This window comes from Thunnus albacares, chromosome 9 (genome assembly GCF_914725855.1).
Source record: "Thunnus albacares chromosome 9, fThuAlb1.1, whole genome shotgun sequence".
NCBI lineage: Eukaryota > Metazoa > Chordata > Actinopteri > Scombriformes > Scombridae > Thunnus > Thunnus albacares.
The window spans coordinates 7,115,405-7,142,968 of record NC_058114.1 but is presented as its reverse complement, the minus strand read 5'-3'; the positions used below and the strand labels follow the sequence as shown (position 1 = coordinate 7,142,968).

The following is a 27,564-nucleotide window of genomic DNA, read 5'->3' as shown; positions in this document are numbered from 1 at the left end:
GGTAGCAGGAAGTTTGTAGTGAGAATTCGATATCTACAGAACGTAATCAGCTTTGGTAAACTGGGTGATTGCAGTTTAGATAAAATAATCTTTTGGGTAAAATCCAAAATACTTCCTGCTCAAGTGACAAACATGACGACCATTTCACCGCTGTGAAAAGATTTCACACTATAGAAGATTTCAAGGTTATTTTCTTGCGATCTGAGAACTTTGTGCTGCAGAAAAAAAAACCCCTCAAAAAACATGAAACTCTTCAGGTGTTTATTCACCACAGATCTCAGCATACAATGAAAAAAAAGCTTCCAGTGGAGGACAAAATATTTTAAAAAGTGCTTAAAACTTCTGGTTTTAGGGTTACAAACTTAAAATCTATAGTGGCTCAAATAGAAATAAATATATAAAAATCATCACAGTGGCTAGACATTAAAGAAGATGATAGCTACTGGTGGACTATATTTAAAAATGTTTCTCTGCAGCTGTGATACCAGTACCAGCAATTAAAATTTTACAATAATACAGCATATTACAATATGAATGGCAACCACAACTCAGAAATATAAAGCAAAATCCAAACAACAAACTAAAATCCAGGAAAAGAGATGCATAATATAGGCTGAACTGTGTAGTTCCCAGTAACAGAAACCTGCAGAAGGACCTAAAACCTTCATATTCTGTTCTCGTCTACATCTACTTTAATCAGCTGAAATAAACAGAGAATACATCACCAGAGCCACTAATACTGTAAAAGGATCATTTCATTGCTTGATACTCAAATCAGATAACCAAAAGGATGGCTGTAGTGTAGAGATTAGATAGTCAGGATTATGATCTGAGTGTCACCAGGTTGAATCAGCCTCAACAACCATTACTGCGGGTTGTTTGATCAAACTGATGAACCGCAAACTGCTTTGTTGCGTCAGTGTGGATGAATGAAGGTCTGACGGCTACGTCCAGGTCAACCGTGTGTTTGTCAAGCCAGCAGGTGTCTTTGGCTACATGTCAACAGGTGAGGCAGGAAGTACGAGGCCGTGCCGTCGTCAGGTATCAGCTCCAGGAATTCTGTGGGGCTCATCTCCATGGCAACCACGACCAGTGTCTCTGTTGGCACGGAAAGTCACATGCTGTAGAATGCAGGCTCCAAAACAACCCGGTTGGTTCTGAGATATTCTTTGACAACTCTAATTTCTTCAATGTCATACTACGCTCACTCGTTGCGTCATAATGGAGCGGTGTGAGTTTCATTCAGGACTGTAGCCAGGATTTTAGAAATATTGAGGTCATACACAATGAACCCCCTCAGAATATTCTGACCAGACACCAAAAAGAAAAAAAAACTTAAATATGAGTAAAACTAATATTTTTTAACAATGTGCTATTAAAATATTAACACTGGTGTCTTATGATGACTCTGCTGCACAGTTTATGTGTTTAGTGTGTGATATTTTCAATTTACTAACTTTCATACAATCTATTCTATTAACATTTTATTAAGATTAATATTATGGTTTAATGTTGTACTTTATCAAAGCCTTATTGCTTAATGCTGCTCTGCATGGCTGTAAACATATACTGAACACACTCTAATGGATTTTATTTGTTCAACTATAAAAATTTAAATTATTGTTAATAAATTTACTATCAGAAAGGTCTAAACACTGTTTCAAACCTTCTCTCTACTGCCAGGAATTTAGGAAAATATTGAATCCTTTATCCTGTTGGCGTAAAAAGTATTCAAATCTAAATATAAATCGTCTGAAAAGATCACCCAATCACCCGATAAATTCCTGACGTGTACATTTTCAACACTCCCAGGTTGATAAAACACAGAGAACGTTACTTCAGCGTCCTCATTACAGCCCTGATTTAATTTCCCTCCAGTGTTCCTGACTTTGTTGTTAGTTTGTCCAGGAAAGTTGTCAAACCTGCTTGATATTCACGTCAGCAGCCAAAAGAGCCAAATTGAGTTTTTACCTTTAAGAGCAGCCAGCAGGATGTTGTTGTCTGAAGCAGCTCTTGTCCGGTTACAAAGCTCTGGGAGCAGCTTCTGCCACCATAACACCTACAAAGATTAGACAAGACAAGACAGTCAGACAGACAGTGTAATATTTGGTGAAAAACTGGATATAAACTTAAATAAATAAATAAATAAATAAATACAGCCATGACGCCCATTGAGGGGAATGTAAACAGTTAACACACAGTTAAAGCTGCCACTCAGTACAGACCATGTTTTTGTCTTGTAACTGGTGATTGGCGTAGGCTATGATGGCCTGAGGGCAGCGGTCCAGCAGCTTTTCAATGCTGCTGTCGTACTGCCCCCTTCTGGTGGAGCAGAGGAGGTGCAGGCTGAAGCCCCATAAGGTTTCCTCTGACAGACGCTCCAACAGAGGAGCCACGGAGCCCACAGACAGGGACGGACCGCACAGCAGAGACTGCAGAGAGAGAGGAGAGACAGGAATAAATCTAATTAAAATCACTGGACAAAGGTAAATGAAACAACTTGAAGCAACTTAACATATATAATAGATAGCATACATATAACGTTGGCCAAGTATATTTACACATACAAGGAATTTGACTCCAGTTTAGTGGCTCTCAGTGTACTTACACAAAATAACAACACAAAAATCTTCTTGACTATATGCAGGGGAAACTGTTTCTGTGAACATATAGTAGTATGAAGAACATATAAGCTTTCCACAGGGACTAAGAACTTTTTGAGGATCTCAGTTCCTTGACCTGTGTTTCCATTGGAGGGAGCAGGATCTAAATGAAGTTCCAGGGAGACTGTTTTATCCCCAGAAAAGTCCCTGCTCTGGGGTGGGTACTGCTGTGTACCGCTTCATTCATAAAACGAAGAAGTACTCTAGTTTCGCTTTAGGACCAGTTTAGGATGAGGGGAGGACATTTCTCTTTGTTTGATAAAGTTAAAAGTAAAGTTAGGCTTTTATTTTTGAAAAAGATGAGAGAGCGCTAGTGAGCTGAGAGCACGAGTGAGCGAATGAGAGGTCAAGCGAGGAGAGGGAGCTGCGGTAGAGAGAACAAAGCCCGTGAATGAGAGAAATAAAATGTTATTTTCTGATTGTTTCATGGTGGTTACGTTCTAAAGCACAAATAAATAACCATCAAACACTTAACAGATGATTTACTGTGGAAACACACGGTCTTAGTTTCATTTTCCTCCTCTGTATTTCTCCTTTTCATTCATTTGTTACATCCAACTAATGCAGCAGTAAATACAAAAAACAACAGGACAAATCTGTCTTGTTTCTTCCTCATGTGTGAATGCTGTGTTTAAAGCATGGCTGTAATTTTTTTATTTTTAATTTAAGGACACGACTGCACAACAGAGACTTAAAGTTCCAAGTTTAGTTCTTGAGATTAGTTCCGTTTGGTCAAAATGAGGCTATAGAAGCAGACTGATATTGTTCATAGACAAATTACCTGCAGTTTGCATAACGCCTCCTGGTGTTGGGAGCTGGTATTGTGAGCTGGACTGAGAACAGTGAGCCACGGGTACAGAGCACCGTAATGGGTGCACGAGTTGATCTGAAACACACACAAACATCCAGACGTCTAAGACAATGATCATTTTTGGCCAATAGATTAAAGATGGTGGTCAAATATCACCAGAAATCCTGTATCAACAAAGTCATTTTGAGAAAAGCTAACATTTGAATCGGTTTTACTCAATCTGGCTGTTTCATGGAGATAAACGTGTGTTTTTAATCAAACAAAGACAACAGCATTAATTTTCAGCTACTGTACCAGATCGTCGGCGCTCTTCAGTGACCTGCGTGTTGGATGTTTGTGAGGCGGGTTGGTGTGTGTATCTGAGTTCGTCTGTGTCAGTCGGTCGATGTAGACAGAAGCCAATCGGAACAGAAGCTCCTGGATGACAGCTTCCTGTGACGAGGCCATGAGCATCGCCTCCCAGAAATCCACCTGTAAGCAATTCTCACAACCCAGCTCCTAGAAACACACACACAGGTTTTTATTGCTCCTTTTTTCAAGAACTTCCATTGAAGATTGATCAAAATGAATAAAAATTAATGTAAATTTCAAGCAATATGGCTAACCAATGTGACACACAGGTGATTTGACTCATAGCTGTTTCCAGCTAAATTCCAGGTGCCAGTAAAACACACACACACACCTTGAATATATGGTCCGCCTGTTCCAGCTGAACTTTGCTGTTCTCGTGCAGAGCGACCATGCCAGCCACCAGCAGTCCTGGCTGGGAGCGTGCCAGCTGCTGAGTCAGCGCTGTGGGATGGATGGGTGTATGCTGGCCTCCACCTCCGCCGTGCAGCAACAGCCTCGGCTCCTCGATGAACCCGTAAACCAGCAGCATCTAAACACACACACAAACACACAGAAAGCGGCAGATCTTTTCATTTTAACCTCTCATTTCTCATTCTAGAGTTTATGTTCACAATTATTGATTCATTTGTCTTTGACTACAATACTAACTGAACAATTTATGTATTAAACTAATTTATTTAACCTTTTAAATACCATTGATTAGCCTGAAAGTCATTAAATTCATGCTGAGCAGCCAAACATCGTCCAAACTAACAGAACTTAATTTTAAATTCTAGAGGCGGTCCCAAAGTTTAAATTTTGAATGTATGTTTAAATGTTTACAATGTTTAAATGTATGGGGAAATGTATGCAAATGATGCACAAGACATTTTCATTTGATGGAATAATGTGGTATGAAGATTTCACTCGTAAACATCATACGTGTAGTTTCAATGAAGAGTTGTGATACTGTTCATTATAAACAAACAAAAACACTTCAAGCCCTGAACACCATAGAAAAAAGAAAGCAAAATAAACAAAACCACCACCTCCCCTCTCCCCTCTAACCTCAGTGTGTCTCTCCATCAGCTGCGTGTACTGTGGAAGGTCGTCCAAGCGCAGCATCATGGTTGCCATGGTGATTGTCAGTGGCACCAACACGCCGGTGCTGTCCTCCAGACGCTGTAAGATTTGCACTGTCCGAGCAGGACTGATGTTTATCATGGACGGGCTGGCGCACACGCTGACGAGCTGTGAGGGCTCTGATTGGCTGAAAATGTCTATGACCTCATCGGCTGCTTCCTGCAGAGAGAGTTTTTTTTGTGTTTTCTTTTATGTTGTTTTATTTAAGCTCTCAGGTGGTGCAAGTGTTTATGACAACAGCTGATAAAGTGCTAAACATGAAACGATACAACTAATTAATTACATGTTTTATACACAAATTACAGGTTGTATTGTGGCCATCTCGTTGTGAGTTTTCAATGTAACCTATGGCAACGAATTTTAAAGTAGTTAACATAAAAATTCAGCTGTATTCATGGAGAACTTGCTTGTGTTAAGTGTGAAGCTTTTATTTACCTGACTGAGGATCTGTTCTGTTTCTTCTAACAGGAAATGCTTCAGGTAAAATAAGAAGCCGGATCCGTAGGAGTGTGGGCTGCTGGGAAGGGGGCGGTTCCTGGCCATGACCTTTGTGACTGACAGACCAGACATCCTGTAGTAGGGCAAAGCCAGGTGACAGTCCTTCTGGCTGCCCCTTACAGACGGGAAAAGAGAGGAATTAGTGCCGAAACAATTCAACAACAATATTGATCATCAGAAAATCATTTGTCAACTCAAAATACCAAACATTCAACTGCTTCCAGCTTCTCAAATGTGAGGAATCGCTGTCTCTCTCTGTTTTATGTCATTGTAAATAGAATATTTTTAGGTTTTGGACCGAATCTGAAGACATGACAATGGGGTAAATTGTGCATATACTTAGTAACTTTAAGGAAGAAACAACCCTTAGTAGACAACATGCAAACTCTGAATGTTGCCAACATGCTCATCAGTCTGCTTTTACAATAACTATTAAAGATTTAAATCATTTTATTTAAGATTTTTAGGCTTAGGTTTATTGATACAACTTTAATATATTTTAAAATACAACATATCAAATATTGTCAGGGATAAAACAATTAAGTCCTGGACTTATTCCCATCGTTGTACCTGCTGTTTTCACAGTTCATCAACCATTTAACAAGATGTGCATAGAAGTTAGATAGAAGTTCATTGTCTGACATGAAAAAATATTACAATATATATGCACTAAACGTAGATACCTACAAACAAACTATACATATATAAACATATTTAAGAGGTCTGTCCCCCAAGTTTGCAAATTTGAAAGTGTGGCATCAGTTTCAGTGCCATATTAGAGCGAGTGTTCATAGATTAAGAGATGATTTCTATATTTCTATATCTGTTTTAAGTGATGTGTGTCCGTTAGTGCGAGTGTGTGTAGTGTTACCTGCTGAAACAGTCTCCCAGCTGAGCACAGTTCTCCCTTAACGCCTCTTCCAGTTCTTGTCTCTCTGTCTGCGCAGCTGTCTGTCTCTCAGTCTGTCTGTCTGTATCTGTCTGCAGAGACGCCGCGGGGTCGCCCTCGACGCTCTGTCGCTGTTCTGACGGCTGGAGTAAGGAGGCGCGGAGGAGGAGGTGAGCTTCGCTGAAGAGGTGTCGCAGACTTTGGGCCTGCGGGTTGGTCTCTGCATAACGCTGACTGTATTCAACCTGACACACAGGGAAGCACAGGAACGTGTTCATGCACACAAACACATCTGTGCTGAAAAAAAATCTCATCAAGGCACAAAAGTCAAAAAAATAGGGCTGCAACTAACTATAATTTTAATTATCAATTATTCAGTTACTTAATTAATTGTTGAGTCTATAAAAAAGCCAACTTCTAATTGCTTTTTCGCAAAATATTCAATTTACAATTTTATAAAACACAGAAAAGAAGCAAATTGTCACATTTTAGAAGCTGAAGCTTGCAAATGTTTGGCATTTAAATTTCATTTACAACAATTAATGGATTTTAATGGACAAAGATGTTGGAAAATAGTCAACTTATTGATTGACTAATATTTTTTTTCTATTTTTTTAACAAAAATGAAAAAATCTGTCAGTGTAGGAGGATTATTTCAATCTGATTTCAGTAGAAATCAACTTATTTCAGGAATGTCCAAGAAATTACTGTCTGTAAAGAAGGAACAAGACATGACAGGGCACTGGAATGAAGGAACATGAAACCTGATTTTTAGAAAATATTTAAAACACATTGACATGTTTTGCAAACAGATTAAAATATAATTTTCTTCTGCACTGGATAACTTTACTGTTTTAAGAAAAAGGACTCAATTGACATTTTTATAGTCCAGGTGGCATTTAATACACATACATATTTGCAAATATCTATGTGCCTCTACAGTATACATGTTTAAATCACCAGATGACTGATTTTGTTTATTTCCTTTCACATCACATTACAGTTCAGTGCTCTTTCAATTACTTTTTCACTTTCTTTTTATTTCCTAGATGTCCTATGTTTTTTTTGGGGGGGGGGGACTGGTTGCATTTCCTTTTTCTTTCATGATTACTCTTCATCATTGTGCTTATAAATGCAAGAAATGCACAAGTACAGGCATTCAGATTGAGCCTTTGAGACTTTTGTACAACAGTTAATAAAGTGATGACGTCTGTATTACCATCTCTTGGTAGAGAGTGATGGGGGAGACGGTGTCAACCACATAGAGGTTCCATCCGTGTCCGGCCGTGCTGGTCTCTCTGGGAGAAGAGACTGTCCACTTCCTGCTCCTGAGGTCAGAGGTTACACACATAGAGGTAACAATAAGTATGATCAAAAGAGAGATGAGCTGAATCCTTGAGTCTGGTGTCATGATCTCACAGTCTGACGAACACGATGTGGACTTTTTGAGGAGATGTTTAGCTAATCTTCAAACCTGAAAATGCTGGAAAACACCTGGAAATCCTTAAATCACTTATGTCAATTTGAAAGAACAATGAGTAAAAATGTAGACAAGCCGTGTCACACTTACCCACATATCAGTGATTTGGCCCAGACACTGGGATTCAGCCATTTATCCAGATTACCTTCTATTTTAAAGTTACATTAAATCCATAGGAAACTAACAGCATTCCTATTTATTCCCATATGATTTGATCTGGTTGTCTTTGTGGATGTGTCTCCACAGGACAATGATGATACACTCAAGACACACACAAACAGTATACTGAACATCACTTCACAGGTTTTACATGAACCAAGTGGAGAAAATGTTACAGCTTGAGTTGCACATGCGTTACAAACTACAGTATTAGAGACAGTTGTTCACTGTTATAATGGATACTATCTGCATCACCATCATACTCCCAGAGAAGAACAACCTTTTGGTTACAGTTGCTAGATAATACATCACGTGTATGACACTAAAATGGTAGTACACTAATACATAACCAGACAAACAGTTAGTGAACTGTTAGTGAACATGTTAACACGGTAAAAAGGTAACCTGGGGCTCCTGTGCATGTGATTTGTGTGTGTGTGTGTGTGTGTGTGTGTGTGTTTAATGGCAGCTGGTTGGTTTTTATACAAGCAGGCATATTTTACAATCTACCAGAGATTGCCAGCTCTAAAGTAGGAGATGTAAATGATGGTTGGAAAACTTGTGTGTTTAGTCGCCATTATTAACTTTGCTATGAACCAAGTCTATTGTAACGTCCATAGATTGCCTGGTGATGCCTAAAACAGGTGTAGTATTTCTCCGTTTCTGGAGAAAGCGCTCCAGTTTGACTACTTAGATGTAACACACAACAGTCAGGTACCTAAACATGCTTGTGTCATTTATCATGTGTGTTCACTTTAAAAAAAAAAAAAGAAGACAAGTTAGCTGGATAAAAGCGCAAAACAAAATCCAAAACGTCTTTTTTAATTTCACTCCAAACGTGATTAGTTTGTGAACAAGGAGGCACACACACACACTGAGGGCGGTTAGGCAGGTTATGGTCGGCTAGATTTAGGGACTAAAACAGGAAGTGTTGTCACTTTTAGACCAAGCTGCAAAGTCTAACAGAAATGAAGACAATTTATAATCACTGGCTGTTTAATGGCCTGTATGGATGTTTTAATACGTTGTTAATATGTTGTTCATATGTTGCCATCTAGTTTCTAAGACTCTTTACAGGAGGTGAAACGATGTCGGGAAACTTTAACATCAAAAAAATTACTGAAAGCCATATAAGAGCTATATCTTAGTAAACGTCTGGGGGCATTTGTGTGGATACTTTCAATTTAAATGACCTTTAACTGGCAGGCAAAGATTTGGCTGCTTTCAAATATAATCAAAAAGTAAAGATTTTTCTTAGTTAGCGATGGATTTGCAATATTTACATATAATCATTTTACATATAATTCTTAAATGGTTTGTCATTCCTTAAATACTGCAGTTATATCAAACACATGTGACTTTAATTATTGGATTAATGGCACCAATGTAAATCAATGATTAACTTCGTAATTACAAAATTCAGGTTGGAAATGATGCAAATTTCTTATTTGATGGAATTTACTGAATATTAATGATTTATTCTGATGCTCAGCAGGGATTTCTGTTTCTATTTCTACTATGCTGTCAAACATTCAAATGTTCTACTACATTTTCTACCTCCATGTTTTTAAAACCTTAATGTATCTTATAGACAAGGTGAGGGAGAGATATCTTGACATATTGAACTTGTGTCCATTTTTCCCTCACAAGGGATTTTTATGAAGTAGGGAAAAACTTTCTACACCGATATTCCAGTTCAGGCGAATCACCATTGTTAATTTGCTGGCTAGTAATATTTATTTCAGTGATGAATGCAACAACACAAACAAGCTGCTTCAATGGAAACTGAGAGAAAACAGCTTTTTGTTTTGAGACATTAAAGATGAAATAACGTCCAAACTGTCAAGATATTCCTTTAAAATAAGAGTTACTCTCATGATTCCTTTAATAATCATCTCCTTAGGTGAGTATTTTGAGGGTCTTGGCGTTGCAGCTTGGTCTGGAAGTGACAACTGAGACTGTTGGGGGGGGGGGGGGGGTTGGGGTTTGTCTTACAGGAAGGGGCGTGATAGAAGGCTCTCCAGAGCCGGCGTGGTTGCGGGATCGATTCCCACCGCCAGGAAAATACCAGTCAGCATGGTGTGTTCTTTCAACTCGCTAAAATACAACACACAGTAAACAGGTTTATAAATGCATGTATGCCTGGACGCACACGCACACGCACACGCACGCACGCACACACACACACACACACACGCACCACCAATCTCTCTTCAGTTTACTCCTGTATCTACAGGGAGGTATCTGTCTATCTATGATCAATATAGTATCATACTCATGTGTGTGTTCATGTATTAGTGTGTGTGTACTGCTTGTGTGTGTGTGTGTGTGTGTGTGACATACAGGCCCCTGCGTTGTGTGTTGCGTTCGGTCTCCTCTGGCGTTTCTGCATCGGCGGTGGAGAGCAGCACAACATGGCGGCCGAAGACACACACGGAGCGCAGGCCGATGAACAGCTGCATCCTGAGCGCGCACACCTCGAGGGCGGAGGGCGGACAGGCCTTCAAACACACACACACACACACACATTTTAAGATACTTGTGTCTGTAACTACACCAAACAAAAATATTCAAAAAGTTAGGCTCATACCTTCATGGTGGTATCGATGTAAGGGTCTTCAATCCTGGCAGCTACTGCTGCACAGCGCACCGTGAAGCACTGCAATGCACTCCTAACACACAAACAGAAATAAATACACACATGTACAGTATGTGTGCTGTATTTCAAACAGAAACTATATGACTGAGTGATAATTCAATATCTGACTTTCAGCATCATAGTGATGTGATCATCTCATGTTATCTTTCTACAAAATTCTGCCGTCCAATTTAATGATTCCAACCAATTTGTATTTAAAAAAATAACAACATTTACCCATTTAATGCATAATAGTGAAACACAGTTCATGCAGTTAGTTAACTGTCATGATACTGTATCAGAAAATATCCTTATTAATAATGTGATATTGATTTCAACCATGTTTCCCAGCTCTACCTGGGTAATAAGGAAAGACATCTTAAGTCATTTAGTCTATTACTGAGCCTGATATCTTTGAAGTAAGACAAATAATTGAATTTCATTTACAGAAGACTAAATATTAAAATTAGGACTATACCACTACTTAGTATCAAATGTTGGCATTTTAGAGTTTTTTCCTGATCTGAATAAAGACTCTGATGATAGAGCTCATATGTAGATCATACGTTGTACATATTGTGATTCTGGGCTGTATAAACAAAACTGACTTGACACGCACTGATATCTACATTAAATCAAGGCTGCAGACGTACTTAGTTATGACGTGTAGCAGATGGTCTGTTAGCACCGCCTCCAGGACCTTCTCTGGATACTGATAGGCTGAGATAAGCTCAACTCCACCCTTCAGACTGTACAGGTAGCCGGCGCTGGGAAGTGAGAAGAAGCAGAAGACACATGCTGGTTCATCAAGAGACACTGACTGGTTACCTGCAGAGAGACAGAGACAGAAACAGTGTTAATAAGTTAGCTTTCCACAGCTTTCAGCCAACTCTCAAGGTCTTCGTCGGCAGATAAACATGCACACTCATATTATACCACATACAGTTACTAAAATGACTAATACATGCTTATATATAACTTCATTTTTCAATTTTTGATATTACAGCAGTAAATCTGTGGAATTGAAGAAACACTGCAAAGAAATCTCCATCATAAGTAGTTATTTGTCCATTATAGAGTCTTAAAATCATTTTTTAAGTGTTTTTAAAAGTGACCTAATTTCATCCATTTCAATACAAACCAAATTAAACCTAAACAGAAGAAGCTACATTTTTCTTGTGGATCTGCCACCTATGAATTATGATCTGCAAATCAACGTGTTTCAAGAATTTCATAGAATCAAGAGTCTTTTTCTTGATACCAGAGCAACAATCAATATTATTTGTCTAGTTTGTAGCTGTTGACATTTATTCAAAGTCCTTAAAATAAATCTTAAAAGCTGAAGATGAGACCTTGTGATTTGTTAAAATTAATGAGTTTTGCAGTGAATATGATGCAGGAAAAAACAGGGATTTCATTGATGTGTGATTAAATTAATGTAAAACTGGTTTGAATATTTGTTATTATATATATATGTTTGTTTGAACATTTACCATGTACTGCTTTATTAATATTTCTCTAGAATATAGAGAAGGATAATATACAGCATTTCACATTGAGCTGTAATAAAACAGTGGGTTCTTATGAGATGAGAAGGCATAATTAGACAAAATGTGCTGCTTTTATACAGACACTCTTCCTGTCATGCTGTATAGTGAACTCACTGGTGAACAGCGGGTGGAGCTGTAGGGAGTGAAGTTGTGTCTCCTCCACACTGCAGCCCTGGAAGTAGTCTGGAGTAAAACGCCTGCAGGAAAGAAATCACACAGGCTGAATATACCTCACCCAGTAATAAAACAGCCTGATTGTTAAGATCTAAAGTTCGACCACTTTTCAAAAATATACACACCTGAAGAGGACATAGGACAGTGTGTATTGTCCTCTGTCCTCCAGTCCGGTCTTTTCAATGCTGACAGGGATGTCACAGTCTTTAGCTCGGTCGCCGAGCAACTCACCGTGTCTCGGAAGGAGCAGGAAGTCAGCTTGGTCTTCTGGATAATCTGCTGCACGCACGCGCACGCACACACACACACACACACACACAACAAATGTTTTTCTCATGTGCTGCAACGCCCTAAAGCTTGATGGTAGCCAAAAATAAATATATTCAACAGCTTTCGGCAAAAATGAATAGCTTAAAAGAGCTGCTTTTATGTGTTTTTCATTTTGTTTTGGGAAGGATTTTGTTATGGGTAAGGCGCTGGTTCTCAAGGTGGAACCGGGCACAATAATGCACAATAATAATAATAATATTAATGATAATACACAAATGGGGGTTCAAGGTCTAATTTGTGTCAGTTAGGGGACCACTGAGGTAAGGTGTTGAGTGTTTTGTATGTTGCTAATGTGATTTTCCTGTTTTGAGCCCCTTAAATATATTAAAAAAGAAACAGTGAGCATTTGAACTGTATAAAAATCGCAGTTATGAAAGCTGTAGCTGTGATCCCACTGAACATGAAATGTCAACATTTTGCACCCAAAACAAGCAACCACGGCTTTAAGTGGAAGATCATCCAAACTCTACTTTGAAAGTCAAAACATTTTTTCCACCAGAAGTTTGGGCCTCAGAGCTTATGTCACCTCTTTTACTATGTGTCATATTTGAGAGTCATTATTATGCTCCAGCCCATCACAGTCAGCTGTTTTTGTTGCTGACTGCCGGTCCAATCTCAGCTCAACTCTGATGAAAAACCACAACCGGCCTCAAAGCATCCTTTTAGAAACCTGAGTGATGTCACTGACTAACTAAATACAAGCCAACAAGTGATGAAGTCAAAAACTTAACAAACACTGATGAAGTTTTGTGTGTGTTGTTACCACTTTTTTGTGGGTCCGATGATTCTTCCAGGGTTATAGGTTCAGTGGATGCATCCAGTTTCAGTACCAGCACCTCCAGCTCTGCCTGCATCGCCACATATCCTCCACACAGCGCAACCTTGGGGACACATGAGATGTTAGAATAACCAAGGCCAACTGCAAACTGCAAATGCTTATGCAGTCTTATGTTTGAGTATTCATCAAGAATGTTTTAGGATTTTTTTTCAAGAATTTTTCCTCTATCGATCATTTATTCTCATGACTGACACACTGGCGCCAGAATAGGGGAGACAACGAGACTTTTTTATCCCCCCACTTTTAAGTGTTGTGGTAATAAAGTGGTAACATCTAAGCCAGGTATTACCGTAAGCCTATTTAACACAAATACAGCTGTTCAATATGATGTGATGATAAAGGTAGAGGATATAAAAACAACATCAATGCAGCATTGGGCATAAAATTGGTTTAAAGTTTGGTCTAGAATATGGAGAAAACATAAGGTTGATACTGTATTTAGAGGTTAATGCATGTAATCATTTAACAATACTCACAAATAATGTCAAATAATGTAATTATGGATTATGTTTTGTTAGGAATGTGTACAACAACTGAAGAAATTAGTTATATTGTTATAGACATGTGTAATTAGTATGAACACGACCTACTGATGGGAATCTACACATTCTCACAACAGCTAGTATGAATATTATTTACTGGTATAATTGTATAACAGCTAAACAGACTATGAAGACAAGACAACAAAAGGAAAAAGTGAAGAAAAGGTTTTAAATACCTGTTTAGGTTTCATTCCTGGAAGATGCAGGATGACGGAGCGTTCAAAGTCCAAAAAGGAAAAATTCTGGTTTGAACTTGAGGTCTGACCTTGGAGCAAGAAGAGGGTCAGATTAGTCGGAGCAGGAAGCACAAGAGTCTGTTAGGTCGACCTTTTTGTGTCATCACAGGCTCTTACTTCCCTCACCACTTGCCTTTTAGTATATGCATTGTTTATGAGCACACTGGTCTCTTCTCAGGTGTGTAAAAAGCCATCAATGACCAGTGATGAGAATCAAATGACATCACAGCTGTTTTGCATAAAGGAACTAATTTTGTCCCTTAGTCTCAGTGCACAAATAATTATGACAATTTTCTATGTGAGGATTAATTTAATACAAAATGCCTACAAATAATGTGTTCACATGTTCACATCTATGTGTTACTTGACTTGAGTTACCTTGACTCTGACTGGAGCTCTGCTGAGTGTTTGGCCAGGGGCTCTGAGGATTCTGCTGACTCTGATTCTGCTTGTTTTTCCAGAGAGAGAAACATTATGACACTAAAACATTTACTGTATCAATAAGATTCAACTTATATTCATTACAGCAGGTAATATATAAAAGACATAAAACATGTTGAAATGTGAGATAAACCTGATGAAAAGATAAGACCATGTTTGATATTTTAATACTTTTTTAGAGCTTAAAGATGCAATAAAATGGACACAATTGAATCAAACAAATAATATTTAACTGGTTTATACTTAAGAGATCCCTCACTGTGTTATTTACCATTCCAACAACTTCTTTCAACAGGAATTACATCATATTAAGGAAGAAAATACGCCAATGTGTCTTAAATTTACATAAAATCTACAGAGGAGTTAAACTCCCAGATTAGCAGTTGGATTCTTACCAGGTTCTGCTGGTTCTGTCTCCTCAAAGTAAACAGAACCAGAGTCTTTTCGCAGCCGACCAGAAGGTCACCCGTTACCGAGCAACACGCCACGGCGACAGGGCGCTCTGACATAGGGATCTCAATGATCTCCATCTGTACTCCGCCCCGCTGAGACGCCCCACGCAGCAGGTGACCCAACAAGCGCACTCCGACACGGGCCTTTTCCTCAGCCTAAACATGGGGCAAGAAATAATCATAATCATATAATAAACTTTATTTATATAGTACAATCCATGCATAAAAAGCAGATAATCAATGCATAAACATACACAGAATTATATTCCAGTTATTGTTTACTCAGTTTCCTAGTTTGGATCATCTTTAAGTGATAATATAGTGAAGAAGCTCATCAGTGTGTACCTGGTACCGCCAGTTGGTGTAGGCTCTCAAGTAGGTGGCGCTGTTCTTTTCCTCAATGGTCACCAAATAGTCTCCTAGATGAGAGGGAGGAGAGACGGAGCAGCAAAGAAAGCCACAATGTGAAAGTGGTCTCTCTCTTCCCCTCTTCACTTCTGCTTAATAACTTTTCTCGGATACAAAATAAAAGGATTCAAATAGTCTGCTACACATGGAAACCAGTCTTTATGATGAGGGGCTGACAAAGGAAGACGAAAGTGTCTTTACCTATTTTGCTGTGCTGCATGCTCCTCACAGTGCCCATGGTGGCGAAGCGACAGATGAGAGGGCAGCCCTCCACCTCCAGATTGTAGGCCTCCACCTTAGTTCACCACAACACAACACAACACAGTCAGTGTCCTGCAGGAAAAGGTCACCTCTTAAGAACTGAGCTAAAGTGATGAGTGCTGCAATTCCCACAATCTGCAGACATTCATGTGTATGTTTTTATGAGGTTACACTGATATATAAGGGTTCATATTAGCCTTTTATTAATTGGATATCCATTTAATGAGCTATCAGGCTCTACTACTGAAGGTATAGTTGTGCATCTCAGTGTTAATTCTCTTCGTCCCTTGAGTGTTAGTGGAGTGTTTAAGTGTTTCAAATTGATCTTGTGCATTTGCTTTTTTGCTCGATAACTTTATAATTATTGTAGAAATGCATTATTTTGAAAATAGCCAAACTTAAAGACAATGACTTATTTTAGTCTCAAAATACAGACATCGATCTTGAAAAACCCGTCATTCACATTTTCCTCTTTTGCATCTGGATTGTGTTACATTTGTGTGTTTTAGCGGTGACAGCAGTGAAACAGCTTCTTCTTTTTCTTCTTCTTCTTCCTCTTTTTGTTTCTTTTCTTCTTTGCTTTAAGTGTTTGTGCAGAAAAAACCCGTAAGACTGAGAAACACCAAAATTTGCAAGTGGGTTGCAAATTCCCCCCACAACTCAGACACATAAAATAACACTCATTGACCTCAAGGTGGCGCTGTAATAATAAAGTTTACATTTTTGCAATTCTTCTTGAAAACGGCTTGGCCCCTAGTCAAAATTCTATCATCGTTTTATCTCTCAGTTCATCTGCATCTTTGCTCCAATGGTCTTCAGCTCTAAAAACGTCTTTTAAATGGATTTTTTCTCTATTTTCTCAAGATCCTATTTTCAACATCTTGTAAGAAACCGCTGGGCCGATCATCCCAAAACTTAGTCGGGATCATCTACAGACTTCACTGATCTTAAGTTGTTAAGGAAACTTCAATATGTCGATCCATTTTGAAATTATACATTTTTAAAAAGTTCAGTTTTACATCAACGCTCATAAATTGGTTTGTGGTTTCAGAGTTGACAAGCCATATCTTTTGTTATTTTTCAAAGTCCTAACTCAAATTCCCAATCTCCTGTGACAAATCTCAAATATCCTATTTGTGTAAAATGCTACAAAAAGCATATATTCAACTCACATAAACAGAAGTTCATTAAATTCATAATTCTTCCAGTCAAAACCTCCTAGGCATGTTCCTCTGTATTTTTCATGCTTGTACACACACAGGAGTGATCTGGTTTGCTCAGTAGTTGAGTGGTAAGATGGTTGTCTTTCAATGCAAAGATTAAGAGTTCAAATCCTTCTTTTGCCATCCTGCATGTGATCTGAATCTTTGCATTTCCAGGAGAAGTTCTGACACTCATAGCAGCAGTATTTGTGTATAAATTACTGGACATGGGATGCATTCCAGATCTAGAACGAAATGAAAACTCAATACAAATGCAGTCATGTGAAACACTGTCTTCACTGAAGGTCATGAGCTACATCAAATGTTTCTTAAAGTAGATTTATATACTTCGACGAAGCATCATAAGTAATGGCCATGATGAATTGTTTTAAAGAAAATCAAGTTTCGCTTCTTGTCAATTAAATAAGAAACAAGCATTCAAATACTCCAAGTCTGCTTGGACCTCGATCATTGCTGCTTGCAGCTATATTTCAATGTATATATTCGACTACATATAATATCTAGTAAGCGATAACAGTACATTCACAGAAAAGTGACTCATGCCACAATTTGTCGAGGCGATAGATATTATGGGGGCATTATTGGGGGCTTAGCCATAAAAGATGTTATAAAAGGATCATTACTGGAATTATGTGCACACAGATAACTGGAAACAAGTTATTTTCAGACAAACAAGAAAGAAAAATATGGAGGTTTTAAAGTAACCTTGCATCCTCCAGTGGCCACCACGAACAGGGCTCCACCTCCACAGCAGACCAGTCGAGGCTCCTGCTCCACCTGACTCACAGAGAGGGAGAGAAGTTACACAAAATGATCAGCTGTGACTATTGATTACATAAAGAAACAGACATGCTTTGAAGCAACACGAACAAGGCTCCACTGACCTGTAGGATCTGCTGTGAGGCGAAAGGGTGACAGTTGTAGACGTGCACCATGTTTGCACCACTTGGAGAGCTGATTTAATTCACCAGAACGTGGAAATACTTATTAGCTTTTGAATGCTGTTCTTTCTTCTTTTGATGGTGCTATGATGGCGAGAAATCCATTCACTCCACCACTTCATCTGTGTTTCTCAGAGGCTTCATATAGCAGGATACCTACCGCCCTGCAAGAAAAAAGGTTTTTTTTTGATATCACATCATACAAAAAAACATATATCATTTTCTCCCTTGTCTCCTGTGGTATCTATTTTCATACATACAGTATATACAGTACTGTGCAAAAGTTTTAGGCACTAAAAGTATAGTGAGGACACTTTCAAAAGTATTGACGCAGGCTTTGCCTTTAAAACAGTTCCAGTTCTCCTTGGTATACTTGCACACAGTTTTTCAAGGTAGTTGACGGGTCGGTTGTTCCTGCATTTTGAAGAAGTTGCCACAGTTCTTCTGTGGATTCAGGCGTCTCAGTTGCTTCTGTCTCTTCATGTAATCCCAGACTGACTCCGTGATGTTGAGGATCAGGGCTCTGTGGGGGCCGGATCATCTGTTGCAGGACTCCTTGTTATTTTTGTCACTGAAGATAGTTCTTTATGACTCTGGCTGTATGTTTGGGGTTGTTGTTGAGCTGCAGAATGAATTTGGGACCGATCAGATGCCTCCCTGATGACTGCATGATGGATAATAATCCAAACATCTATAGGGAATAAAACCTTTGCACAGTACTTTATATACACATCAATTTCACATGTAATATCACATGTATAACCCCTTACTTACATGTAATGAATTCACATGTTATATCATTGTGTATGTGAAAAATTCATATAAAAACAGATTTGGTTGTCGACATTTCATATGTGAAAAGTTGAAATTGAAAAGAAATTGAATTTCACATCATCAGTCTCCAACATTTCAGCCTCCATCTCAATACAATGGAGGTGAATGGAATTTTTTGTGGCGCTTACAACATTTAAAAACCGACCCTTTCATGTTGTTATTGTTGGTCAATGCAAATGACCAATAACTGCCTTTAGTCTTCCTGTTTGGTCACCACTGAAAACCAAAAAAACCGTACTTGAGCTAACCGAAATATCACCTAAAAGCACCATAAGTATTCCCTAAAAGGAAAGATTAACAATTTTTCAAATGTGCTTTCAATGTAAGTAATAAGAGCCAAAATCCACAGTGTGTCCACACAGTCATTTTGTATTTAACAGTTTATCTAAAGCTTTTATGAGATTTCAGAAGTCTGAGTTAGTCATATTAAGTGGATATCTGCCACATTTACAGTCTTTTTAGCATAAAATTCCCTCTTCATGTTTCCTTGGATAGTGTTGAGCTGTGGTGGAAGTATAGTAACAAAAAGAAGGACACAGGCACTAAAAAGACTGCAACATTGAAAGATATCTACTTGATTTGACTCATTTGGACTGACGCTTCATATTAGCTTCATAAACTTTTAAATACATTTTTGCACTAAATGAGGTTTGTGGATTTTGGCCCCCATCACTTACATTGTAAGTGCATTATGAAGGGAACTTCCAATGGTCGGTATGAACAGGAGGAATGATTAAGATTGATATCAACACATTGTTACTATCGATGTATGCAGTTAAAACAATCACAATACTTCATTTTGTCGAATTTCTGAAGTACCCAAATAAGACCAAAGAGAGCAACACAGGTTTAACAAATGAAAAACTACTAACCACGATGTTAAATGTAAGCTTTCCCTGTATGAAACTGTACAATGGTTGTGTGTGTCCTTCTAATCGATATCACATGCCGCAGTCTTGTGAGCAGCAGCGGGTGAATCAACTCATATTAACATATTTCATCATCTCTTTATTCACATTCTAGTTAAAATATGAAGTCGGTGCGTATCGAAAGTGAAAGATTCTTAGTTAAAATTACCTGCTTTTGCTGCCAGGTCTTCTGTTTCTTCTCTCTTCCTACTTTGGTTTTTGCGTCGCTACTGCGGTTTATAAATTTCACGCTGCAAAGCAGGAAGTTAGAGTCGATCACAACACCAGTGCTCCCGCCCCCTCTTGATTTTCATTGGCTGACGTTCCTGCTTGTATCGCGTCAGACGTTTCCATTGGCTATCAAGATATCATAAATTAAGGGTGGATCCATAGATATGTATATGTTTTCTACCTATGGGTTGATCATTGACTGTATATAAACAGTCACTGGGGTTGACCTGTATGTTATGATTTTTTTTTTTTAAACTGCAATAAAAGCAAAAATGCTGTTACACACATTTGACTCACTATATATAAAGTGTTTATGCATGTTTATGTATTACAAAGGCAAGGATGTATTTATATATATATATGTCTGTATGCATAACTACATTTTTATGTTTTTTAATTTTACTTACCGTGTAAGTTGTTCTTAAATTTTGTAAAAAAAAATTTGTATTGTGAGAAAAGCTAATGTAATAGGCTTCATCCAACACATTTTTAGTATTTTCTATGTTCTGGTTATGTTTTCTCATTTTCTCATTTGACATTTCATTTAATTATTTTGAGGCTGTTTTGCACTTTTGTGCACAACTGTTTTCCTGTTTTAAATTATATTGTTTTTTAAACTTAAAGACCAAAATTAAGAGCAGTTCTCAATTAAATATTTTTTAAATCCTAAAAATGCAGCTGTATGCAGGAGAAGCTTCAAGAAGTTTTCATTTTACTTAGAACTTAGTAATTTAGTAATGGTAGTAGCATGCTTGACAAGTGTCCAAAGCTGGATTTGTTAAATTACTTGAGAATATAATAATAAAAATAATAATAATGATAATAATAATAATAATAACAACAACAACAACAACAACAACAACAATAATAATAATAACAACAACAACAACAACAACAACAACAACAACAATAATAATAATAATAATAATAATAATAATAATAAAGTGAACGCAGAGACATTTTGTCCATTCTGGGCTACTGTAGAAATATGGCAGCGCAACATGGTGGTCTCCATGGAAGGGGGCCTGCCCCTTATGCAGAAATGAAGGGCTCTTTCCAAGGTAATGAAAAGACAATAATTCTTATTTTCATGGAATTATACACTAATTATAACATACTTATGAATATTATATTCCATTTCTGCCAAGTCTGTTCCACTAGATGCCACTAAATTCTACACACTGGTCCTTTAACCAGTAACCATGTTAACTGGTAACTTTCAGCTGGATGCGTTGTGGTTGTCATAGTGTGGGCAGATGTTGAAAAGCATGTAGATGTCCTTCTAAACATCAGCCAAGCAATTTGGGGTCCCCAAGTCCAGCCTGACTGACCATCTCAGTGGAAAGGTGGCCACTGGCTCCAGAAGCAGCTTCTTACAGCTGAAGCAGCTTCCTACGCCTGAAGACGAGAGTTCACTGGTGGAGTATTGTTTGTGCTCTGCAAGTCACGGCTTCCCACTGACAAGGTCTCAGGTTCTGACTCATGCTATGGCCATTTACAACTTTCACAATCCAGACAAAACAAAGACAATGCATGGCCAGACGTGGTGGATTTATTTCAGGGAGCAGAACTGCCTTTGTCTTGCCACCCAGACCTCAGATACCACTGATCATGGAAAGGAATCTGGCAAGAAGAGGGAGCCGATAGAGGACTTCAGGCTCCTCACTGCCACCCTGGAGGAGAAGGGCTTGAGGGAGAATGCTCCACAGATCTACAGCTGTGCTGAGACAGGATTCAGTTGCACTCTAAGAATAAGAAAGTTCCCCAAGAGACCAAACATTTACCAAGGTAGGTCAAGATAACAAAAGACCACATCACTGTCCTGGCCTGAAGGAAGGAGTTCCTGATGCACTCCATGGGATGTCACCATTGGGGGACCTAGATGGAAGGCTGTTGAAGAAGTGGTTTACAGTGCATTTCCTGAAGTTTGCAGTACATGAGGGCCTGCTGCTGCTGGTAATGGACAGACACCAGTCACAGGTGGATCCAGAGCTAGTGCATGCAGCAGAGAGGGAGGGGGTCTTCCTCCTGTCCCTGCCACCACACACTCCCCACATCCTGCAGCTTCTGGATGTGAGTTTCTTTGGATCCTTGAAGGAAGACCTCTCTGATTGTACAGGAGATCTGTCAGCTGTCAGCACCTTGTTCTCAGTCTCCTAGAGGAGTTTTCAAGGGTCCTGAGAGACTCCTACCAGAGGCTTAAGGATTGAAAGGTGGTTGTGGCTGGGTTCAGGGGGTGTGGCATGCGTCCAATGAACCCAACGGCCATTGACTGGTCACAGGTCATTCCTTCTAGACTGCGGCTTGGGACCCCCACACAAGCTCCTCTAAGTCCATTATCACTTGATGCTACCCACCCATCTCAACATCCCCATTCCCCAGTTGCCCTGCCCAAGAATCCCCCTTCTAATCCCTACCTCACCCATCCTCTGGCTGCATGCAGTCACATAACTGCAGACCTGGCCCACCTCCTGGCCAAAACCAGCCAAAGCTGTAACACCGGCAAGGTCAGGAGGAATGTGCAGGTGGTGACGGCGCAGGAGATGTCAGATGTCATCAAACAGGTGGACCACCGTGCAGCAGGAATGGAAACCCAAGGTCATATCTGAAGAGACAAAGACTCCAGCACTGTGGCAACTTCCTCTACCCTGCCAAATGGCTTTCACTCCAGCCTTCGAGACCCCTCCAGCCACCAGCTGTGACCTTCCCTCAGCCCTCTCAGCCCCCTCTTCTCCTTCTTCTGCCTCTCAAAGCCCCTCTGTGTTTACCCCAAGCATCACACAATCCCTCATGAGCCTTCCTGAGGGTCATCATTTAGTGGAAAGTAAAGCTTTCTTAATTGTTTTGATAGAGCAAGTATTTCTGTTTTGCATTTGCATTTCTATTTTGCAATGAGCACAGAGTAACTTTCCGTCCTCAGCAGATGAATGTGAAAACAGCCCTCCAGTGTCAAACTCCTCTGTAGGAACAATAAGAACATTATTTGAGTGGAGGAGACCTTTGATATAATATATGTAAAAGCATTAAACAGCATTTTTAACAGCTATAATAAAACAGTAAATGTGTTGAGACATGTCTAAGTCATATCTTTTTGTATGTGCAGCTTCCAACCTTTGGCAGGCCTCCACCACCCCTCCCATGCTGTCCAGCTCCTCCTCCTCCTCCTCCACTGCAAAATTCAGCATTTTACTTTCATGTGTTCTGTTTTTTTTTTTCTCTCTGAGTATACCACAGAGCTGCAAAGAGCCAAAAACCAAGACAGGATGATTTTGTGGTGTGGACAGTGCAGACAGGCTTATCCTCCTCAGGTCCCAGAAGGATTTGGTGCTGTGGGTTCCAGTGTCACAACTGGCACAAACTTTCACACCATTTGTGTAAACTCAGAGATGGACCTGGACGAAAATCAGTTTTGGTGTTTTTGATGTCTTGATGTTTGGTTTTGTTTTAGTCTAATTTCTATTACATCTTATAATAAATTCAACTTCAGTTTGACTTGATTTGCTATACTCTTGTAAATGTAATGTAGCATTTTAACAGTAATTGTATGTTAACATAAAAAAAAGTAAGGTTCACAGTCACAATTATGAATGAATGAATTTTCTTTGTGTGGCCCAACTGTTAAAATGCTTTGAAATGTTTTTTTGGGGAAAAAAGTGTTTTATAGTGAATAGTCAGCTGAATAATTCAGCCACACGTTTCCTTTGTAAAAATGCATTATATACAGGATGTAGCAGTTATAACAGTTTTACACGTGAACATTTGGTGGTTTTTGTTTTTTTCATTTTGCATGAAAGTTTGAAGTGAGAGGAGCATTTCTCACAGGATCCAGCAGGTGTTGGTATGTGCTGAAAAAAATCTAAATAAGGAGCCGAAGGAACATTATTACATAATGTGCAATGTACTGTACATACTGTATGTTTTGCAGTTCATATCGGCAGCAGAAAGGCACGTTTACGTCCAATTGACGCAGTTGCTTAAAAATACCACAGGGGGGCAGGGGTGCGCAAAAATGAAAAAGAGGATCAGACTTGACAAAATATATTTTACATTTACACATGGAGATGACATATTTTTGTGGCCAAAACATTCGGCAAGTAACCTATCACAGCTGAGTACGGTACTTTGTGTTAAATATATATTATTATTGGACTTATTGGACTATATTGGAGACAAATTGTTCTTTGTTCCAGACGATTAGACAAAATACTTTTAATTGTTTTTGTAATTAATGTAACGTTAACGCAGTAACGGTATTTTAGAGTTGCTATTTAAACTAGCGGTAAATATTTTCCATCCTTGGTTTGATGCAACGTCTTGTGTTGTTTTAATGAAATGTTAAACACCAGAACAAGTAGCTAATTTGCAGTAACACCAAGTTAGTGCGTAACAGTTACCACCTGCAAACAATTTAGTGATAAGCAGCCTACAGACTCTATACTTCAATCTCACCTTGAAATAACCTTAAACACTTTAAAACACCTAATAAGAATTTTGTGCTTAAACATTATTGCATTATGGCATTTTCATTGTTTAGTTTCGTTTAAGGGACAATTACAAAATATCAGCAATGAGGAGGAGAGCATCAAGATCAATATTCAGATACAGCAGATATGATTCAAGAAGAAAATAAGGCTCATAGATATGAGTGATGATATATTTTTTTACACAAAAGATTCCTCCTACAGAGCTTTCAAACTAATTAGCATTACCTCCTTGACTTGCACTTGTTTTTGTTCATTTTGGTTTGTCATTCTGTAAAAGTGCTTGAATATGATGCGGACGAAGTTTTATCTCGGCTCGTGAAGGCAGCATCTCTCCCTCTCTCTCTCTCTCTCTCTCTCTCTCTCTCTCTCTATCTCGGTGCTGACAGGTACTTCAGGATTGTGGTGTTTTGCAGAGCTCGCCAGCTGAGGTGACGACAGCAAAAGTTGATGGTATTCTCTATCTGTGCTTCACCGGTTGAAACTTTGCAGTAACCAGAACAACGTGCCAAAAAGAGTCTCCTTTAATTAATGCTTTAACCGCGGGCTCCTCCATCAACTCTGCAAGAAATCCTCAGCAAGTGTGCAGACTGCATGCAGCAGTCCGCTGCACCGCCTGTGTGGCTGCACTTACAAGGTAGGCTATTTGTTTCTTAAATAATGCACCCTGTATGATGTTTGATGGATTTTTTGGAAAGAAACGCTGTAATGCTTCAAGCTATTTTTAAAGGTTATAGCACTCAAATCATCGCCTTCACCTGACAGGACAGTGAACGTTTGTATCACCGATAGTCAGAGAACAATCTGATTGAGGTCTGTCTTGAACAAAATTTGGTGCCCTTTGATTTCACAAATATGTTGTGACGCAAAAATGCAACATGGAACTGACTTCTTTAAAAATGCTTTTGTATTATTTTTAGTGAATCTTTTCACTTCAAGAACCACACTCTATATTATGGAGTTCTCTTTTGCAGTTATGATTCAGTATATTTGCACGAATCCCCTGAAACCATTAATGTGTGTCTCACTTTGTAACCTTCATGGAGTCAAATAAGAGAGAAGTAATGCAGAAGGACTTCTCGTTCTCTGGGGGATCCCCTCTTCCCTGCTGCACCTTCTCCATAGCTTCCTCAGATAAACAGAGATGCTGCTAAGATGTTTGTAGGTCTACAGTATGTGCAGAGGCAAGGCAGCTGTAGGAATGCCCTTACCTCAGAGCTGAGTCATGCAAATTATACCTCCCTTCTTTCCCTCGTCTCCTGTCTTTGAGCAGCTATCACCAGTACGTACAGTAACTGAATCATCAATCCAGGTTGCATTGCATAAAATCTGAGTTATCAAATATTTCCAAATCGAATATTTCTTTAGTCATCAAATCTGCTAACTGGGGTGTTATATCAAATAACTCCTGAAGGATTTTTCTTCACAGAGTTCCTGAACGAGACTTTATTATGGCATGAGTGGAAGGATTAACCAAATGTAGCTGAAAATTTCATGCAAATTTGTTGAAAAACAATACAATATATATATTTTTTACCCCACTGATAGTTTCCCGTCATTTTTTATGACATGAAGTGAAGAGGTGATTCCTTTTTATGGGGTAGCTTTGTGAAGCCGAAAGTTTTTGGCTTCCAGCTCTTGAAAATATTTTGGAGATGCAAACAGAGATGTGGATAAAACCGACCAAACAATGTTTTGGGACGAAATAAATCTTTATATTGATTTACCGTAAATATACTAATAACTGCCAGTCTAGTGATTTAAGTAATTTGAGAGTTAAAATACAGGAGATGGACTTGAACTGGAAAATGTATAATTTTATGGGGTTACATTATACTGCCAAAGTATTTTCCTGTTTCCCCCTGGGCTTGTAAAAGAAATACTAGACACTTGTATTTAAATAGCCAATAAAGCAGGGAAATTAGCCTCTGAGAGAACATTGAATCAGTTTGGGTCCAGAGAGAAACTTTAAATGAAATACAACCTCCTGGAGGCAAAGATCCAAACCAAATGAAGACTGCTGCTCTCGTGGTGCAGTGTGATAATAGCCCCTCTGCCTGCAGCAGAGGCACAGTGAAAGTCATCTTGCATTTCACACAAATAAGCTGTTTGTGTGCTGCTGTGTGGCTACTTAGCTGCAAGCCCAGCCATGTTTGATATCCACCTGTGTGCATATGAAAGAGAAGAAAAACAGAGATAACTTGATGAAGTTGTCAATTCTACGAACCCCTATAAAAGGCAGTGGTTTGGTCTTAACACACATGTGCACAAGTTCGCCAAACGCCGGCAGCTTTGATGTGTCTCTAACTCTTTATTAAACTCTCTGGGAAGACTTTATGGGATCAATGGATGGATAGACATAGGAAAGATGGAAGGAGGGACAAAAAGAGACATAAAAGGATGCTTAAAAGTGCTGAAATGGAGGTAGAAAAGTTAGGAGGAGATGGCAAAGCACAGTGAGAGGTAAAGTTGTGAAAAGAAAAGGGCAGGGAAAGGGAGTATAATAGGAAGTTTGGAAAGGAAAACAAGAATTAAAGGATCATGTGAGGTAGCATGAGAGAGAAGAAGACAAATTTGGAGAATTAGGGGAAAGAAAGATGTTTTTCAACCCAAAGAGAGCTGCCTCCTTGTTTTAAAATCAGTAGTTATTTACTAGTCTAACCTGATCCTCACTGATATATTCTCCTCTGTCATATTCCAGCTGCTTCTACTGTAACCTACAGGTAAACATATTCAGACAGCTTCAGACATGTTCTCAAGGCAAGCACTCAACCACAGGGAGAAAATGATATTCCACCTCTGTCAAATGTTAATATTCACACCTCAGAAATAGTTCAGGAAAGGTCAAGGGGCCTCTCGGGATCTGAGGTGTTCCTGCCTTAACGTCTGTGCTCATATCTTATTTTTTATTTCACCTAACAGAGAATAACAAAAATGGATGTTATTGGGTTTTACATGCTAGAGGTGTGATGTTATGCTTTTATATTATGCTTTGTTTTGGATCTGTGGGTGAAAATCACTGCAGACTGCATGTTGAAGAATTCAGCTTTGCTTAATTTTCACTTGAATTTGAAAAAAATTTAGACATAACTTCACATCGCAC

General features: G+C 38.9%; 2 protein-coding genes across 6 annotated transcripts in view; one reads left to right on the top strand and one right to left on the bottom strand.

Annotated features, from left to right (window-relative positions):
* Positions 1-247: 247 nt before the first annotated feature.
* On the bottom strand, positions 248-20,013 carry hps3 (HPS3 biogenesis of lysosomal organelles complex 2 subunit 1). Of its 5 annotated transcripts, none has more exons than XM_044362200.1 (25): positions 19,919-20,013; positions 17,951-18,171; positions 17,772-17,843; positions 15,784-15,877; positions 15,520-15,593; positions 15,118-15,330; positions 14,660-14,729; positions 14,222-14,310; positions 13,429-13,546; positions 12,461-12,614; positions 12,276-12,358; positions 11,265-11,439; positions 10,564-10,645; positions 10,317-10,474; positions 9,969-10,070; positions 7,554-7,662; positions 6,317-6,579; positions 5,383-5,560; positions 4,873-5,106; positions 4,157-4,354; positions 3,769-3,972; positions 3,445-3,549; positions 2,226-2,432; positions 1,972-2,059; positions 248-1,098 (listed from the first exon to the last, which is right to left on the bottom strand). In XM_044362200.1, exons 2-25 carry the CDS (start codon positions 17,999-18,001, stop codon positions 971-973), a joined length of 3,249 nt encoding a protein of 1,082 aa, XP_044218135.1. In that variant the 5' UTR covers positions 18,002-18,171; positions 19,919-20,013; the 3' UTR covers positions 248-970. The 5 variants fall into 5 exon arrangements, with proteins under 5 accessions (XP_044218135.1, XP_044218138.1, XP_044218137.1 ...); XM_044362203.1 differs by having other exon boundaries at positions 12,461-12,611; XM_044362202.1 differs by having other exon boundaries at positions 14,660-14,726.
* A 4,695-nt stretch (positions 20,014-24,708) lies between these two features.
* bcar3 (BCAR3 adaptor protein, NSP family member) overlaps positions 24,709-27,564 on the top strand; it is an 81,966-nt gene continuing 79,110 nt past the window's right edge. Inside the window, exon 1 of the mRNA XM_044361673.1 lies at positions 24,709-25,098. The gene's annotated coding sequence lies outside the window, so the exon portion shown is untranslated. The remainder of the gene's footprint in view (positions 25,099-27,564) is intronic.